Source organism: Myotis daubentonii, chromosome 7 (genome assembly GCF_963259705.1).
Source record: "Myotis daubentonii chromosome 7, mMyoDau2.1, whole genome shotgun sequence".
Lineage (NCBI taxonomy): Eukaryota > Metazoa > Chordata > Mammalia > Chiroptera > Vespertilionidae > Myotis > Myotis daubentonii.
In genome coordinates, this window is record NC_081846.1 from 9139608 (window position 1) to 9158920 (window position 19313).

General features: G+C 45.1%; 1 protein-coding gene across 1 annotated transcript in view; it reads left to right on the top strand.

The window, feature by feature from the left end:
* AOX1 (aldehyde oxidase 1) overlaps positions 1 to 17432 on the top strand; it is a 73679-nt gene extending 56247 nt beyond the window's left edge. Inside the window, exons 27-35 of the mRNA XM_059702692.1 lie at positions 3364 to 3459; positions 5543 to 5671; positions 6281 to 6355; positions 8234 to 8286; positions 9489 to 9603; positions 11813 to 11878; positions 12909 to 13097; positions 13571 to 13738; positions 14790 to 17432. Of these exons, the coding sequence (XP_059558675.1) occupies positions 3364 to 3459; positions 5543 to 5671; positions 6281 to 6355; positions 8234 to 8286; positions 9489 to 9603; positions 11813 to 11878; positions 12909 to 13097; positions 13571 to 13738; positions 14790 to 14840 (942 nt within the window). The 3' untranslated portion in view covers positions 14841 to 17432. The remainder of the gene's footprint in view (positions 1 to 3363; positions 3460 to 5542; positions 5672 to 6280; positions 6356 to 8233; positions 8287 to 9488; positions 9604 to 11812; positions 11879 to 12908; positions 13098 to 13570; positions 13739 to 14789) is intronic.
* Positions 17433 to 19313: the final 1881 nt, after the last annotated feature.

Genomic DNA, 19313 nt, shown 5'->3' on the forward strand with positions numbered 1-19313 from the left:
CCTCATCAGGAATTTCTCAAAAAATTAGTTTAAAAAAATAATGAGATGGCTCAGCACCCACTACGTTTATAAGTTCTTTTTGTTTTTATCGCATTCAACCCTCAGATCAACCTATAAGATTTGTAGCCTTATCTCAGGGATGAGAAATGGAGGCCCCAGAGCTTAAACAACTTGCGCGGGTCCCACAGCCGCTGAGAGGAGGGCTCGGGGCCAGAAGCAGGGCTTTCTCAGCCTTTTCATGGTAACTGAGGTGGGATTCAGCTCAGCTGGGAAGAAACCAGACAGCAGCCCCCAGTACAACTTTATTCTCAAAGGCCACCGAGAAGCTGGCCCCGCCACCAGGCCTTCCCCCACCCGCCGGAAACTAACCAGCGCCCATGTTTAAAACATTAGCTTAGGGCTGACTCACAGCATCGGGAGCAGCCGAGCTGTTTCCCCGTGCCAGATGCTGAAAGGCTACTCTGGCGCCAACCGAGCAGGAGGGAACTAGAAGTGATGTTCGAACCCCTTCTGTGTGTAAGGCCCGAGGCTGAATGATTTGTAATTTCCCACTTGGCTGAGCCCCTGTCTGTTGGGTAGCTGTGATCGTATTTTACAAACTGCGCCCATCGAGGTTCGCTCTCTGGCCCAAGGACATGCAGTCAGTGAGTGACAGAGCAGGGATCGGACTTCAGGACTGGGGGAGAGGGGACGCAGGGATGCCTTATCCTTCCACGCCGCCTGCCTGAGCAGAAGTCGCCCTGTGCTCCCCACAGTGGAGGGGCCAAGCACACCTCACCTGCATCGTATTTCATTCCGAACCGTGAACACCGAGGGACACACGGTAGCTAAGTAACCTCTGTCTTCCCAGTGTCCTGGGATGGAGCCTGGCGCAGAGTAGGAACTCACATGTTTGAATGGCTCAGACATTTGGGGATCTGTGGGATCAAACCAAGTGTCTCACCAACACCGGCAGTCACTGCTCGAAGATTTAAATGTCGCCGACGCAGTCCCCAGTTTATCCTGCAGAGCCGTCTGTTCTAGCTCTCCAGTTGTGCCGATTGCGTGGGTGAAGCTCCGTGGAATTGTCTTTTGTGGGGCTCACAGTGAACCATCCGGTGGTGCCATTTCACGGAACCAAATTTGACATTTGAAACGGCTCCAGGAGACCACAGCGGCACTTGGAACCAGGAACTTGGCAGCCCCTGATAGGAACACTGCCCTGGGCCCGTGGGCAGAGCGCCGCTGCCAGCAGGCCACACAGTGTGAGAGAGGCGCCACCTGCTGCCATTGTCCCTCAGCCTCAGGCGCCAGCTGCGAACTTCACTCGCCACATCTGACATGCCAGCGGAGCCAAGGACACAAACACGGAGCCCACAAGCTCAAGAAGCAGATAGAGTGGCTGTGCTGTTGCAAATTCACTTATCAAACCTTTACTGAGCGCTCGCTGGGCGTGAGAGGCTGTGCTGAATTCCAAGGGATGCCCCAGGTTCTTCCTTCAGGGGCTCATGTTCTAGCAGAGGACAGGGAGGCACCATAGAAGGGAGCCCGGAGCAGTCACTGCCGCAGCACCAGCTGGCACCCCATGCATGCCCCCAGGCAGCCAGCTCTGGGCTCTCTGTAGAGGAAGCCATGCCTTGTCTTTATTATTTTGAGAATAAATGGCCAGGAGCAGAAAACAGTGTTTCCAGGGACGGTGTGTCAACAGACAGTACAGCACACTCTGCTGCATCTTCCCAAGGCCCTGGGCTGGTTACCATGCCTTCCTGAAGGCTCTGAAATTCTCCCCTGGGCTGGGAAGGTATGTGCCTTTGTCCTCAGAGAAAGGGTAGCCCGGGTCCCTATTTCCCCATACTTCCCTAGTTTGCACTGGGACCAGGTGACTAGAGTGTCTTATTTGGAATAGTAGAGGCTTCTGCTTGCCATTCGCTGGAGTAATGCGGGCCTTTGGACACCAATAAAGAGGCAGTTCTCCACGTGTGGCCTGTGGCTGGCTGGTGGCTACGGAGGCACTCCCGGGGCAGAGAATGGGCCCAGGAATGCAGTCATTTCCTTGGATGTATCTGGTGATTGACATGTGAGTCTGCCGACTTTGGTTTAGGGTTTGTTTAGAAGTCATCTCAGTGAGTCAGAAAGCCTTACTCAGATTTTAGCTTTATTAGATGGAAGTTAGCTTGTTACAGAATTTTCTGAAGGCCCACCTTTACAAATCCTAGATAACTGTGCCACTCTGACCGAAGCTTAGAGGCTAAGACACCCGCCGATAGAGCTCTATGGTACTGGTACCCCGGCAGCTGCAGCCCACACCAGTGGAGCCGCTGCATGGGGTGCCTCGCAGGCCTTGCTGAAGCACAGCGCGAGGGGCCTTTCTTAAAACCGTGCGCGTTAATATTGCTCTTACACTGGAGACGCAGCCTGAGAATGCTGCCCTGTTTTCTGCAGTTTCCTGCGCCATCTCCATAGTCCCTGGTTTAGCATGAGCGGACTTGCAAGACGGCATATTCTAGTTAATTATAAAACATGTTTAGCTTAGAGTTGGGATGTTTCCGATTGCAGCCGCCTTTAATTCTGTGAGCAGTTTGGTTCCTTCTGGATCACTGCGAGGAGCTGTACAGCTAGATAAGATCGCTTCCAGGTTCCCTTTCAACTGAAGCTCCGAAATGCTGTGCCAAGAAGAGTTAGAGTGGGCTTAGCTCACTTTGCAGTGAGAAAATTATCTGTTTCATCTTACTTGGATTTTCATGTTTGCTTCTCTATAGCAACCTACAACCGGTGGGACTATGTGTTCACATAAATAATAATTCTCCCTCTTCCTCTATCTACATTTAACTTTGCTTGTTAAAACTGACAACCCCTCCCCCAAACCTATATCATCGCCCCACCCATGTTGGGGGATCCCTGAGCAGAAGTCGCCCTGTGCTCCCCACAGGGGAGGGGTCAAGCACACCTCACCTGCATCATATTTCATTCCTAACCGTGAACACCGAAGGACACACGGTAGCTAAGTAACCTCTGTCTTCCCAGTGTCCTGGGATGGAGCCTGGCGCAGAGTATTCCTAAAAGTTACCTTAAAAGGTACCAACCAGTAACCTCAAATGTCCCACTGAGGACATAGTAGCTCAAGGAGCAGGGTCCTGCCCCAGACTCGAAGCTACCCAGCAACACTCCGGCCTCTCGTGGGTGACCATGGGGGGCCCCAGCGTTGCCCTGGCTTTGCTCAGTGCTCTCAGGGTGACGCGAAAAGTGCCCAGGAAAAGCGTCTATGTATATTTTGGCCTGTGATGGAAGGGAAGAGATCATTTCCGGGGAAAATGTTTTCATTGACAAACATATGATAATATCAGTCGAAAGATCATGGAAGCTGTTTGTATTTTTTTTGCTTAGGCTGCTGCCCTGGTTCACATTTATCTAGATGGGTCTGTGCTGGTGACTCACGGAGGAATTGAAATGGGGCAAGGGGTCCACACGAAAATGATTCAGGTAAGGACGCAGATCACTGGGTGAAGTGGGGTGTGCCTGAGAGAGAAACCACGGGTGCACATTCTCGGTTCCAAAGTCAAAAGGAGAGGGGACTTTAGCTTTGTCCACTTCCGCGATGAAGCTACAAGCAGAAGCTGGGTTAACCATCCAGTTTGTAACAGACCCTCTTACAAGGAGGCGGCAGAAGAGTCTTGAGTTGTCTCATTGCTGAACAAGGCTCTGTGGTATTTGGCCGCTTTCCTTTGGACATAAGAACAAGTGAGTTGTCTTTTTTAAACCTTTGCTGGAAAAATAGAAAGATGCGTAAATTCTGATGTGCCACACAATTTCTGGCTTTTTCATAGTAAGGACTCTAAAAACGGATACTATAAATCACATGTGATATTTCTAATCAAACTTTACCAGTTTTCTCATGGCTTTTTTACTTTAGATTAATTTTTAGGTACTGTTTCGATTTTGCTAATCATACCAGTAATAACAGAGGTTGTAAGATATTTGTAAGAGGCAAATAATTCTTTTTTAGAAGATCCTACACAATTCCATCATTTAGCAATAATTACTGTTTTTGAGCCCTTTTCCATCTTGATTTTTCAAAAAAAATATATTTTTCATTGATTTCAGAAAGGAAGGGAAAGGGAGAGAGAGGGAAACATTAATGCTGAGAGAAAATAATTGATCGGCTGCTCCCTGCACACCCCACACTGGGCCTTCAGCCCACAACCTGGACATGTGCCCCGACCGGGAATTGAATTGTGACCTCCTGGTTCAGAGGTCGATGCTCAACCACTGAGCCACGCCGGCTGGGCTTGACTTTTTTCTTTTTCCAAAAATTGCCAAGATGCTGTGTATAGGCTTTTGTACCCTGGTTTTTCACCTGTCCTTCCACAGAGTGAGCCCTGCTTCCTGGCATTAGAAGCCTTTGCCCTCATGACTTGTAATGGTTGCATGGGGTTATCTATATAATTTTTTGAACCTTCCCTGATGGGTGAACATTTCCGTGAATATTTTTACATAAGCCTGTGATCAAGTCAGTGACTGTTTTCTTAGAATAGGTTCTCAGAAATGGAATTACTGGTCACAGAGTGTGCCTTAAATCATTGGGCACATATTACTAACTTGTTTTCCAGAATGTAGCCATCTCATTACACCACTAACCAACATTATATGCTATGGGCTGTTTTAAAATTGTAGATAAATTGATAGGTGAATGATTGTACCTCATTATTGCTTTAATTTGCATTTTTTTCTGAGTAGAGAAATGTTGACTATGCATTTTCTCTCATATAATCAGTCACTTGAGAACTGTCTTGTCATATCTTTGCCTATTTGGGAGGTGAGACTTTGGTGTTTTCTTCAATGGGCCACCAGACCTTTATGTCTGAGCAGATGCATTTCATGTAGACGATCTTCTGAAAGTCAGTGGTATAGCAGGACTCCCTATGACCATGGCCTTGTCACAGCTATGAGCAAATTCTATTCAGCTATTCTGCTTGCAGGAAAGAGGAGAATTTTAAATGAGCTGCAGTTAGTAATATGATTTTGCCTCCGAGCACTAGAAACGAAGGAAGAACACAGCGGCCAGCTAAGTCCTGTGCAGGCCAGCAGTCCTGGCAACATCTCCTTTGAGATCGCGTTGGTGCTGCTGCTTTAACGAGGCCACTGTTCCTTCTCAGAAGTGCTCTTTCCTGCAGCCTCTCTGGGAATGTGGGGAGGGCATCGCCACTCTGAGAAGGTCGGCTCTCCTACAGTTTTACAGAGTGCAGCGTCAGGCCTCACCGGTGTTGATTTCATGATGACAAAGACATAAAGCACTTCTTCCTATCGCGGCCTTGCTTCCTCTTCCTGACACCATTGCACATGAGACAGTCAGGGACAAAGAACATGTGCACAGGACTTGGGGTCCAGACTAGCCCCGGGTTTTCGTACGGAGGAACTTTGTGCGGCTGGAAGAATCTGTGCGTCTGCCCACCGGTCCCCAGTGGGCGAATCAGGGCTTCCCGCCAGTGCTACCCTGTGGGCATGTGCATGAGCCTGTGACTCACCAAAGTATTTGGAGAAAAAACAACTCTCTTCTAAAATCCAGGTGGCCAGTCGTGAGTTAAGGATGCCACTGTCCAATGTCCACCTGCGTGGGACAAGCACAGAAACCGTCCCCAATGCGAACATCTCCGGGGGCTCCGTGGTGGCGGATCTCAACGGGCTGGCAGTAAAGGTAAGGTCATTGCTGTGCCATCCAGATCATTAGCTCCATCAGGACCAACACGCAGGTGGCACTCAGAAGATGTTAGGAATTAATCCAGCTCTTATTCCCTCCCCACACCCTCTCGGTGGAAAGTCCTTCCCCGTCTCAGTGGTGCAGCACCAGGCACTCTGAGCTGGAAACACCACCTCTTCTCCTCGCTCACTCCTGACATCTCACTGGTGTTCAGGTCATTTCCATTCTACGCAAAAACGTCTCTGTGGAGACATCTCTACCGCCCTGATTTGCTAACACGGCTGCTGGGTTCAGACCACAGCCCCGGCCCCGGCCACTGCGGGCTCTTTCTGCGCCCCGGTTATATTGCCTTCCACCTGGTTTCATGCTGCCACAGAGTAAACCTGACCAGGCTGTGCTTAAAAACAGTGATGAGTGGTTCACCAGCAGTTTTTCAGCCCACCCCTGGGAGACCTGTCACATCACCTCTTACGAGATGGGTCTCTTCCTTCTCTGTGTTCCTTGGGCCTCTTAAATAAGCCTGTGTAAGGGCACATGTCATGCGGTGTTGATACTGGTGTTTGCGTGGAATTATGATTATAATTTTAACTAAAAAATAATCCCTAGGATGCTTGCCAAACTCTCCTAAAGCGCCTGGAACCCATCATCAGCAAGAATCCTCGAGGCACTTGGAAGGACTGGGTGAGAATCACTTTGTGTTTTATGTTAGAATGAAAGAGGGGGGAGTGAAAGGGATATGTATGCACTGAATATCAGTAGAAAGAGCATTTTAAGAGGTGCTGTAGTTACGTAGGGTAAGCAGAGGCCCTTGGGCTCTTGGCACAGGGAAATCATATCACAGGATGATGGAAGAACTTACATCTGAGAAAATCTTCTATCAGAGAAAAAGATGGTTTTTGTCTAGAACTCTTTTAAAATGCTTTAATATATTTATTATTTTTGTTTTAAATATCTTTACTGAGGTATAATTGACCTACAATAAACTGCACACATTTAAAGTGTACAACTTGATAAGTTTTGATATATGTGTACATATATGTAACCATCACCACAGTTAAGAGAGTGAACATACCCATCACCCGCAAAAGATGGGAAGTGTTCATTTGTGCTCCATCCTCACTTATCCCTTCCTCCCATGCGCCCCCCCCCCACCATCCCCAAACATATTGATCTGCTTTTTGTTACGAGAGATCAATTTGCTTTGCCTACAGTTTTATAAAAATGAAATCATATAGTATAAACTTTTTTACAGTATAATGATTTGACATTTATATAACTTACAAAGTGATTATCTTGATAAATTCAGTACTCATCTGACACCACACATAGTGATTACAAAATTACTGGTGGTACTTCCTATCAGAACTCCTACTTTAAGCAAGAATTAAGGTGTTTTCTAGATAATAGCTGTAAATCTGTTTGTTCTCCTTCTTTGGGTGCCACTGTTCCTAAAATGGGAAGAAAACACTTCCCAGTTCTCCTTCTATAAAACTAAAAACCATGTGAACACTTATTTAGAAATAGGAAAGCAAGCCATTGGCTATATACTCAACCAATAGTTGAAATGGAATGGAAATATTTAACTGCTTCCTTTGATCTATGTGTGATGTAGTTGGAAGGGAAAACACCCATTCAACCAGCAAATTTTTCAGAGTAATAGGTTCTAAAGCACCAGATGACATGGAATGGATATCAATAAAGGCTGGAGTGTGTGCCATGATGACGGCTCTAGCATGCCACATTAGAAGCGTGGGTCTGGAGGAAATAACGTTTGGCAAGTCTTACTTAGAAATGGTTTCTTCTAGTCCATAGAGTTAGGACTCGCTCTATAATTCATATTTATGGGAGCACTCAGTCCCTTTGGGGAATATTTATTCTGCCCTCTTGCCTGTGCTGCCTGGTCCCGGAAGGCTGAGGAGTCTGGTTGGAGAAACGCCATGGCACTGTGGTGAGATGCAGGGCAAGAGGCTGAGTCCTCCACCACTGGGCAGTGCTGCCATTCAGCCCACTTTCTGCTGTCTGTTGCACTTCTCCTATTTTCTTTCTCAGACTTGGGGACTTGGACCTAACCCCCCATTTTCCCATCTATTAGTCACCTGTGTGCGCTGCAAAGTCAGGAGAATGTTTGCTTCAAATGGTACAATTCAGCACAAGATTACCTCTCCCCTATGACTGTTACGGATATATGATGTTAAAATGAAACATGCAACCACCCATTGTTTCCTGAAATGTTCTGTGTTAATAGGCTTAGTCTTTCCAGATGACTGAGCGAGAGTCTTTATGAGCAGAATATGTGCTGCCCAGCACAGTCCAGGCTGTACGTGTAGCATGCCGTGGCATCATTGATGACAGTGACATACATTGAACAGGTGCTGGGACCACAACCAGTGAACCACACATGCAGGCGGAGGAGGAGGATGCCGAGAGGAATAAATTAATGTTGGTTCTTCCTAGTTGTGACCCCTGAGAGCTTTATGTAGCATACTGCAGTTAAAATGGAAGTTTCCAGTGATTCTGATTGAAACACCCTTATTGTGTCCCGACCCCCTCTTTCCACAGGCGCAGGCGGCTTTCGACGAAAGCATCAGCCTCTCGGCCACCGGGTACTTCAGGTAACCCGTTCTTTCTGTCTCGGCTCTGGGAAGCGGCAGGGGCATATGGAGGAAGTGTTTCGCTTCTGCTTGCAGCTGTGGCACCAACTGTACCTTCTAGTGACCCGCTGTAATCAAGAACATTTGGCTGCCACTTAATCCAAATGTCCAGAAAGGCTGTTGTTGGGGGAAATAGGCCCACAAATACAATACAGCTGAATCGATGGTTCGAATCCAACTGGGTAGTTCTAGAGGGTTCTCTGGAGCTAGTGAAAGGCACTGACAGGAACCTACAGCAGTGGCTGACCTTTTGTTGAAAACTCAGTATATTCCTTAAGTTCAAAAACAAAGGTGAAAAAAAATGCAATCAAATCCATAATAAGATAAACAGCATTGACACTTTCCAGCTTGGCAAAAGATCAGAAATGTGACAATAACTGTGTTATCAAGATGTGGAAAAAGTGGAACTCACGTGCTTTGGAAAACACTTTATCTGATTATTCAAATGGAGAGTGGAAGCCATCAGAGAGCAGGCTGACCTGATTTGGGCACCTTGCCAGTTGTCCTGGGAGTCCCAGGCACTGTCTGGCTATGGAGAACAAGCACTGGAAGCATTTTTAATGGCCACCTTCAGGTTAGGGAAGCAGGAGAAAAGGGTAGGGAGTCCTGGAAAGCTGCTGGCTCTTACTCTCTTTCACCAGACATTCACTTGGTGTCCTTAAAGATAGGTTGAAGGTGGTCATTCATTTGGTGTCCTTAAAGATGAGTTGATGGTGGGAGATTGGAGTATTCTCAAAGCAAGAGAGAGATAGCCTAGGTACCTTATCCCTCACACAGGAGGCTAAATCCTGGGGCCAGAAAGACAAATAAGCAGGTCAGTGTGAACCTTTGAAGTAGTGTGTTGTGTAAGAAGCAGGTGACATTCCCCAATCTGATGACAGTAGGATTATCTGAGCCAATATTAGCTCAAAGCAATGGGGTAGATAACCATACAGTCAGCAGTTAACTTCCAGGCTTGTGGAGTCATTGGTAGGGAACAATTGGATGTTTTTATCAGGCAAAACAAATTTAATTAGGAGAAAGTAAATACTGATTTATGCAACATATTTATTGCATGTATGTGCAGGCACATCATTGCACATGTCTACTCATCTGGTTTGCAGGACATACAAATCGAGCTCAGCTCTAATAACAACACTCCTCAAGCATTCTCTTTCCTCCAGGGGTTACGAGTCAAACATGAACTGGGAGACAGGCGAAGGCCATCCCTTCGAATACTTTGTTTACGGAGTCGCCTGTTCCGAGGTTGAAATAGACTGCCTGACAGGCGCTCATAAGGTCAGTACCGATGGGGAGGGTCTCCAGGCTGCACGCTGGATGCATCTCAATCCCACATACCCCTCTACTGAGCACCACAGAAGCACCAGGAATTTGGCCTAAAGACAATTCTCTGTATTATCAGAGGAAAATAGAAGCCCAGCAGTTTCCTTGGTGCTATGATTGCTCCCATGGAAAACAACCAGTGGCCTCTCTTCTTTACTTCCCTGGCCCTTTAATGGACTAAGGAAAGAAGCCACTTCAAGTAGGAACACAGCCTACAGGGGGCTTCCATGTAGACTGTGGGGACAACTGGCAACCGTGACCACTTTGGTGAAATGCCATCATATGGGTGCCAAGTCATAAGCACCCATACTCTGCTAACAAGACAGAAGCCACAGTCTTTTATAGCCTGATATTGAGGTGACATACGATTACTTCTGCCATATCCTATTGGTCACATAAACCAATCCTGGTAAAATGTCAGAAGGAACTAGAAGAAGGCTTCATCCTTATGATACCAAGGTGTGGGGGTCATTTAGGGCCATCTTGAAGGCTGGCAGCCACAACCTAAAGCCACTCTCTCCAGCCCTGTAAGTCCTGTAACTCCACAGCTTTGAAAGTAAAAGCCTCACTCACAAGGCAGACTTGAGAGCACCTCCCCTCCCCTCCGATGGACGGCCAGCCTTACTGCCTGATGTCAAAGAGAACTTTACACTTCATTGTGTCTTTAAATAAGAGAGACGAGGGCCTGATGTTTTATTATAGTGGAACATTCCAGATCACTGATTTTCATAAGAAAAATGTCAGATGAAACTCCCTCTTCAAAGAAGGACACTCTTGGGTTTCCTTCGTCCCATTATTAGTTATGAGTAGAATCCGTTTGCCATTCCCATTATGAAGCCACTATGTCCCATCAGAGGCGGTGCAGGCTCGCTGGAGAGCCCAGGTGTGCCAGCAGCCGGGCTCCTCCTTGGTAGGTTACTGGAGAATTTTTAGTCACCAAGTTTCAATGTTAGATTTACTGTCTCTTCAGCTCTAAAAATGAAAAATCTAGAACAGCAGATAATCACTGAAAGATTTTTTTTGCTGATGCACCCTGAATTCTGTGATTCGGGAAATAGCAAGCAGCCAGTTGGGTGTTGGGTTGTATAGTTACCACAAAGTTTCGCAATGAGGACCACGAGGGCCACAGAGGTTTTCTGTTTTCTGTTTTCTGTGTCGTGTCTCATGTCATGCACTGGATTGAGCTCAGTATGTTACATCACTCAGCTGGAATCAAAGCCAAGTCAATATTTTCCTCTCCTATTGTTTCCAATAAAAATAATCAGTGTTTAAGCGGGTGAAGAGTATTTGTAGAACTCGGAAATTCATACATAATACACATGGTAACATACAATGTTGCCTCTTTCTTCTGAAGTATAATGTGGCCCAAAGAAAGGTGTTTTTTTTGTTGTTTTTTTTTAATTTTTATTTTTTTATTGCTTAAAGTATTACAAAGGGTATTACATATGTGTCCATTTTATCCCCCCGCCCTAGACAGTCCCCTAGCCTCCCCTATTCCCCAGTGTTATGCTTATATGCATGCATACAAGTCCTTTAGTTGATCTCTTACCCCCCTACCTCCTGCCCCCCAACCCTCCCCGGCCTTCCCGCTGCAGTTTAACAATCTGTTTGAGGCAGCTCTGCCTCTGTATCTGTTATTGTTCAAAAGTTTATAATGGTCTCTATTGTCCATGAATGAGTGAGATCATGTGGTATTTTTCCTTTATTGACTGGCTTATTTCACTTAGCATAATGCTCTCCAGTTCCATCCATGCCGTTGCAAATGGTAAGAGTTCCTTCCTTTTTAGAGCAGCATAGTATTCCATCGTGTAGATGTACCACAGTTTTCTAATCCATTCATCTACTGATGGGCACTTAGGCTGTTTCCAGATCTTAGCTATGGTGAATTGTGCTGCTATGAACATAGGGGTGCATATATCCTTTCTGATTGGTGTTTCTGGTTTCTTGGGATATATTCCTAGAAGTGAGATCACAGGGTCAAATGGGAGTTCCATTTTCAGTTTTTTAAGGAAACTCCATACTGTCTTCCATAGTGGCTGCACCAGTCTGCATTCCCAAAGAAAGGTTCTATAGCCACGCCACCCTGACAGGACTATCTCTCAGCATTCCCTCCCTGTGCTGTGTTCGTCACAGTAAACATTCTAACTTTTTTTTTAATTATTAGAACATCAGGACAGACATCGTCATGGATGTTGGCTGCAGTATTAATCCAGCCCTTGACATAGGCCAGGTATGTGGAACTGACTTGCCTCGCTTCCTGTGTGTAAAAGCCAAGGCTGCTATGGGATCTTCAGGGGAAACATCCCACTTAACTTATTCATCATCTCCCTTTTCTGCCCCAGAGTCAGAATCTTTCTATTCAGACCAGCCACACAACTCATATCTCTTACTGTTTAAAAAGGGAAGGAAACAAAGGTGTTTTAGGTCATGTTTGAAGAAACGTGCAGCCTGGGACTGGGCAGCTTGAACGAGGGAGGGCTAAGCTTGGAGGGGACAGAACGAGCCCCACATTGGGGGTGGAGGTAAAGTAGGGTGCTCAGTGCTGAGCCTCTGCCTACAACAGGCTTGAGCTTCGAGGAGTTTGGAGCTGGGCCGGGATAACAAATGTCACATAACTGCAGCAGTAGTGACGGAGAGGCAGCCTATGCTGCCCCCAGATGTTTTTTATTTAAATTTACAGTAACTGACAAGATTGAAAAATCACAAGCTGTTTTCCATCAACATTGAAATGTCTAGCACATCTCAGAGCTGGAGCGTTTCAAAGCTGTTGGGGAAGCTTGAAGAACACAGTTCAAACCCTTGATGGTACAAGTGGGGAAACTGAGTCCAGGGGTGTGAGGCTGGCCAGCTCGTGAGCAAGAATGTTAGGAGGGGTGATTTGGTTCCAGAGGCCCGAGAGCCTTTCCTACTGGGCTGGGACCTGTGGACATGTCAGTCAGAGTTTCATCTGAAAGAAAACACGAGAGAATTGAACCTCCAGGCTTCCCGAGGCCTCTTCCAGGGCCCTTGACAGGCTAACGTCAGGCTGAGATTTGAACTCAAGGCCTTTGACGTTGAACTTAGCGCTCATAAGGTGTTTAAAAGGCTTTTAGGCAAACTTTTATGTAAACTTCATAGACATTTTCCAAGACATACTGAATACCCCCTCTTGCACTGTATTTTAAAAATTCAGACAAACAGCATGAAGTTGAAATGCTGCTGTTGACTGCATTTTCTCATACATGGAAATTCTACTTTTTATTTTATATTTTTGGCCTCAGATCGAAGGTGCATTTATTCAAGGCATGGGACTCTACACAATCGAGGAACTGAATTATTCTCCTCAGGGTGTCCTGTACACTCGCGGTCCAGACCAATACAAAATCCCCACCATCTGTGACATCCCCACAGAGTTTCACGTTTCCTTTTTGCCTCCATCTCAAGACTCAAATACCCTGTATTCATCTAAGGTAAGTTATGCTCCATGAATAAATGCATGCTGATGAGATACTCATGCAGGGAAGGAAGGGCTGCATTCATCTTTTGGTTATTTGGAGTTCTTACCAAGATTGTAGAAAAAAAAGGCCTTATTAAGCATTTTAATTATAAAATAATTTAACATAATTCTTTTTAAATACTCCAAATCTTGAACCTAACGCAAACTACTGTTGTCATGGGGTTGCATCTGAATTTTCACTTTGTGATCATCATCTTCATGCCCATATCTCCTTTCTCCATTTGGGATCATTTCCTTAGACTGGAATCCTAAGAATGGGAATATTAGGATTAAATAGTACATTGCTTTTTTTTAAAGGAAAAAGTTACAGATTTAATATTTTATACATGCACACATGTACCTGTAGACAGGGAGAGAGAGAGAGAGAGAGAGAGAGAGAGAGAGAGAGAGAGAGAGAGAGAATCTAGTTCACTTGTCCCCTTGCAGGGCCTGGGAGAGTCTGGCATATTCCTGGGCTGCTCAGTGTTCTTCGCCATCCATGACGCGGTGAGAGCAGCGCGACAGGAGAGAGGCCTGCATGGACCGTTGAAGCTCAATAGCCCACTGACCCCAGAGAAGATTCGAATGGCCTGTGAAGATAAGTTCACAAAAATGGTATGCTCTGCTCATCAATTTCTGAATTTTTGTCCCGTCTTGAGGTCAGGTGTTATTAGCCCACCATGGCGGTTTTCCGTGGAAGAAAAGGTGACAAGAATCCCAAGGGCACTTGTGCAGGGGAAGAGCAGCATGGCCTTGAAGTGCATTTTCCAACAGCCTGGCCCTGTTACTAGGAAGGGGACCCAGCCCTGAGTGGGACTGCCTGGAGCCAGCTGCTGGTGTGTGGGTTCTTGACTTCGTGCAGGGAAGATTTCATAGCACGAGTCCTGAGGCTCAGTTCTGCACTTCTTGAAAAAAGGTTTCTTTTTTATCATCAGTTATGTTCCTCCCTTCTTTTGTTTTTTCCCAGGACACATTGGTCCAGGATAGAAGTTTAGGCGCTGTGCCCTGAGCCTCAGAACCCAGGCCAAGACTATGGGCCACTCCAGCAGCCGGTCTATCTCAGTCCACCCCACCCAGGCAACTGGGCATGTACAATCTGAGTTGCACACACTCAACGGGCCTTTTCCCAGCCCCCAGTAGCAGGAATCCTGCCTACATCCACACCCCTGCTGAGCAAACATCAGAGCTCTCCTTGGTCATTTTCAGTGATGGGATTTTTAATTGTGGGAGGAATTCCCAGTGACCTTTCTGACTATAAACAAGTTATTCCTTGTTTATCCCTATATTGGTGGGAGAGCCCCATATCTCTTCACATGCTGGCTCTTTGTGGCACCCCTTACTGGTACAGCTCTTCCTGACCCCATGAGTCACCTATTTTCTCTGGAGAAACACAGACTGATTCCACTTTTCATTTGTCCCTCTTCAAAATGGGATGAAAACTCCCGTAGCTGCTCTATCCCTCCCCCCTCCCCTCCCCCCCCCCCCACCCCGCCCCAACCCTGAGTCCTCTTCTGGATTCCTCCACATTTCTCACGCTGCCATTGCCAGACTTCTCATTGTCCTGGTCGCCCTCGGGTGGTCTTTATCCTATTGTATATGCTGCTGTATTTCACCTGTCACAAATGTTTTCCAAATGCAAACGTGTACATTTGTCCTTTTATTCTAGATTCCAAGAGACAAACCTGGATCCTATGTTCCTTGGAATATACCCATATGATCGAGTACAGAATTTGGGAGAAAATCGGTGACTCTTCCAATATAGCAATCTGCCCAGTTTCTATGCTCTAGGCTGCTCGGTCTGAAAGACAAAGCCCCACCATTCAGACGTCATTTCACAGAGTTGCTTTTATATGACACCGACTTCAAACATTCCATTTAGATTTTGATAGATATGCTTAAGCAATTTAGAAATCATATTTTAAATGGTGTAAACACTAGCTGGCTTCCTCTAAGATATTCCCCATCACTCTGCCCCTTAAGCCTTCCGGCTGAATGGAATAGAAGGTAATGACTTGTATGTGATTCATATCTGGCTTATATGCAACCGAAATTATACTGTCTAGTGAAAGGAAGTTTTCTAAATGATTTTATTAGTAGTATACACTGTAAAGGATATTCACTTTTTACTTTATACGCTTTGTATGTTTTAGTTTCTAAAAATATGCAATAGTTTTGTCATTTAAAGCAAATTAATAAACAGACCCATTTAACACCTAGAAACAGCACCTGAATGCATTACGTCTCCATGGTTTAGTTCCATTTCATTGACTAAAGGTCTTTGTTGCTGACTGCAGGAAATTTTATTCCAGGGGGTCCCCTCAGGGCAGGGAGAAGTGTGCATTGTGTAAGAATGAGGTTGAGATTGAAATTTCAAATTGGTTGAAGGGAGGAGGAAACTGGAGTTAGCAGAGGAAGGTGGGGACATGAGAGGGTCAAGAGCATAGAGGCAGGATGTGACTGGAGGAACACACTCAGAGAACAAGCGAAAATCACCTCCCACCTGGGGGGCTGCCTCAACCAGCTGTCCCTCCTCCCCGGAGATCTCAGCTAGTCTCTCAGGTGGACACAGCAACAGTGCTTTCTATAGGACAACTGTCGGCCAATTGTTATAGCATAATGTGTAGTCTAAGAAGTCAAATGAAGTTGTTTTCTTTGTGAACGGAAGAATGGTAAATGTTCCACATTGTTATTTCTACATTTATGTAGAGAAAACAACCACAGTAGAAAGTAGGTGTTCAAGTGACCAGTGTGTGAGCTGGGGATTTGCTCTGATTGTGATAAACCCGTATCAATTTGTATTTATAGTTCTCTGGGGGAAAAGAGAGAGAGAAGAAAGACCGAGAATGAGAGAGCAGGAGAACGGATACAGGAGAGAGAATCTACTCGTGAAAGGTATTAGGATTCCTCATGGAAAGCACTTGGTTATGTTGAGCCTTCAGACTACATTCTGTAATTGCGTTTGTGTTCATCTAAGTGTTAGGCATCACCTTCTTATTATGATTTTCTTCATCTCTCTCTTCTCCCCCATTCCCTTCCTCCCCTCTGTCTCCTTGAACCACTACCGACACCACACACAAACACACATGAGTATAAAACCTTCAGGTTATTTGCAAATAATTATAAAATTTTGACCATCAAGAATAGAAGGGAAATCATACCGGAAAGCTAGGAATACATTTCATAGTTAGTTTACATTTTTATATGTTGCTCCTTTAAGCAGAGATTCTTAAATTACTTAACAGAATGGACAAAATAATTTTCTGGTCCTACCTTTGTTTTGAGTTCATGAATGGAATGTGCTCCTGCTTTTCACTGTCCTTGAACCTGCACCTGAAGGGCAACCCTGTATCAGTGTTTTCAGCTCCACAACCAAGGGGAAGAGTTAGTTAAGATTGAAACCGAGCCCACGCCCCCACCAGGCTGTGCAAAGAAATAGAAGCTCCACGTATATAATGTACCCAAGATCACTCAGCATTAGAAAGACCCTGCTTTTCATCTGTCTGCTCCCCAGGTTGCATTCTTTCCTCTGTGACATGTGTCCTCTCCCAAGGAGGTAGCGAGTCTTCTAGAATCCTTTCACCAACAGGAAGAGGGGTGGGTGGTGCCAGTGTGTTCCTGTGGGTGCTGAAATAATGCCATTTACCTACGGCTGTGAACGTCTTGTTTTCTTAACTTTGCAAATATGAGTCAAGAACAAAGAACATGTTTTGCAGGTAGCAGTGAGAATTAAAACTCTTATTCAACTGTGTGAACTCACGATTTTTTAAGTTTATAACTATTCAATATTTCACAACCTTTTATGATTTACCCAAAACCAGTGCTGTATTAGAATATCAATTCTTGCTGGTTTATCTTCTGAAACAAAGCCAAACATTTGTCCTGCTGAAATAAAACAAAATACAATACAGTATTACATCATTTTATAATTGCAAAGGGTGATGTTTGATCAACTCAGGCAAACAAGATCAGCAAACATATCTTCAATGACTCTTAGCTATTCAGAAAGAACGGGCTACAGGAAAACTGCCTTGATCGATAGGATCGTTTCCTCTGCACAAATCATTGAGAGGAATTCAGGCCCTGAAATATATTTACTGTTCTACCTGCAGGAAAACTATATCCTTTTGTTTGTTTAGGAAAGCAAAGCAAATAATAAACTCTGGAAACTTTGCAATCTTTCTGGCATTTGCACAACTTTTTTCTCTGTCACACTTCATTGCAAAGATTTTGATTTAGCTCCTGTGCACAAAGACACGAAAAGGGGACAATTCATTTATCTTGGTTCCTATAATAAAATGAGAAAAGCAAGGCTGCATTGTCTGTGTTTGGTCTGTGTAAATGGGCATGCTGCTAATTCTAGCCAGAAAAAAATACTTTTGTGATGTGGCTATTTTGGTGTGTTATGTAATAGTCTTTAATCAAGACTATCTATGTTGAATATTCCCCATACTAAAAGTTATAAACACTTTTTGGGTAAGGATTGTATCTTGTTCTAAAAATACCTCCACACCAGAGGAATTGGTGTGCCATAAAGGTTGCTGGCAGACCACTGGGCCAGAGGTGGGGGGTGGGGGGGTGGGGGGGGAGGGGGAAAGGCAGTAACATCATAGGCCTATGTGTCCTTTTGCCCCATGAAGCCTCTCACACCATCAGATGCATGCAGCTGGGCATGTTAGACTCAGGATTGAGTTTGCATAGGATTTTTTAACTCATGGACTAAAGATGCACAAGTTAAAAATGTCCCAAAGTGAAGGAAACTACTGCTAACGCTCCTCATTAGAACGGGAAAAGAGAAGTAGAAAAGCTGGAGCTTTCTTGGTGGACAGAAGACTTTTCAATAAATCCCTACAATTCAAATCCTCTCCCTCCCCTCTCTCCCTCTCAAGTGGTAGAACAAAATAAAAGCAGGTGATCTCATTGTGGTCTTGGTTGAATCTAAGCTGTGCCTTTCAATTCAAGCCCTGGATCAACTGTGAGCACTTCCTCTCCCAAATACCTCAATGCAATCTCTTCCCAGAAAGCTTCCCTTGGCATCGTCAATGGGAACCAATCACAGCACTTCCCACTGAGACCTCACAGGCCTGTGCTCCCTTTAGCTGCACCAATCAGAAGCCTCCATTCATTTCTGAGAGCTTCCTACCCCTCAGTTTTCAGGCCGGGTCCTCTGTGTTCTTTGCTTTTAGGAAAGGATTGCTGAAGGCCGCATCGCCCAGTGCAGGTCCTGCATCCCAGGTGTGGTGATGAGCATCTACACTCTCCTAGGAAACCAGAGAGCAGTTCATGGGAAGCTTGGGTGGTGAGTCATGAACCTCTTACACTGTGGAGTGAGGATTGTCTTCAACAAGAGAAGCGGGGATACTTGAATATTTCCCTCCAAGGAATTAAGCCAAAGGGCTTGACAAACATTGATTTGTGGATCTTTCTGGTCTATGCCAGCAGTGTTGGCAAATATTATCCAACCTTATGTAGTGGGAGGGGAAACTGAGGCAGCTACCCAGAAAATAAAGTGAATTTTCCATATGACTGTTACATTCTTGGCACCACATAATTGTTTGTAATCATCATATTGAAACGGTATGTGGGGGTAGCAGATGCTTATGGAAACAGTCATTGCGTGGGTGTCTTGATGCAATTACAATGCTATTGGAATGACATTTGGAAATATTAGGACTTTAAAACATCTTTTAATTATGTACTTAGCCAAAAGAAGCAATGACCTTTTGGTTTGATTATATTTTTCGTTGTGGCTGTTGCTGCTACAGTACTATTAATGCTCATGAAATCATAGACTCTTAGAAATGGGGAAAAAGTCACTTACGACTCATACATTTGCAGTCATTTGAAACGCCTTAAGACTTTTAAAGTGATGTTTTCCCTTCTTGTCCTTTTAGAAAATTTTAACTTCATACTAAATTTTACAATGCATTCTATCCTTTCAAGATACTTTTTAACTTTTATTCTGTTATTTGAAAATCTGATTAAACATTGCCTTCTCTCTGAAGGTCATTGATTAAAATGTTGAGTAGAATAAGCCAAGTGGAGAACTATGAGCAAATGAATCAATACCGTTAACATCAAGCTGTTGTTCAGTCAAGCACCAGCTCTTCTGTGGTATCAGACTTTTACCTTCTCCATTCCCTTCACAGAGGGAGTACAGACACTGTCAAGTGCCTTGTGAAATCCCTGCCTA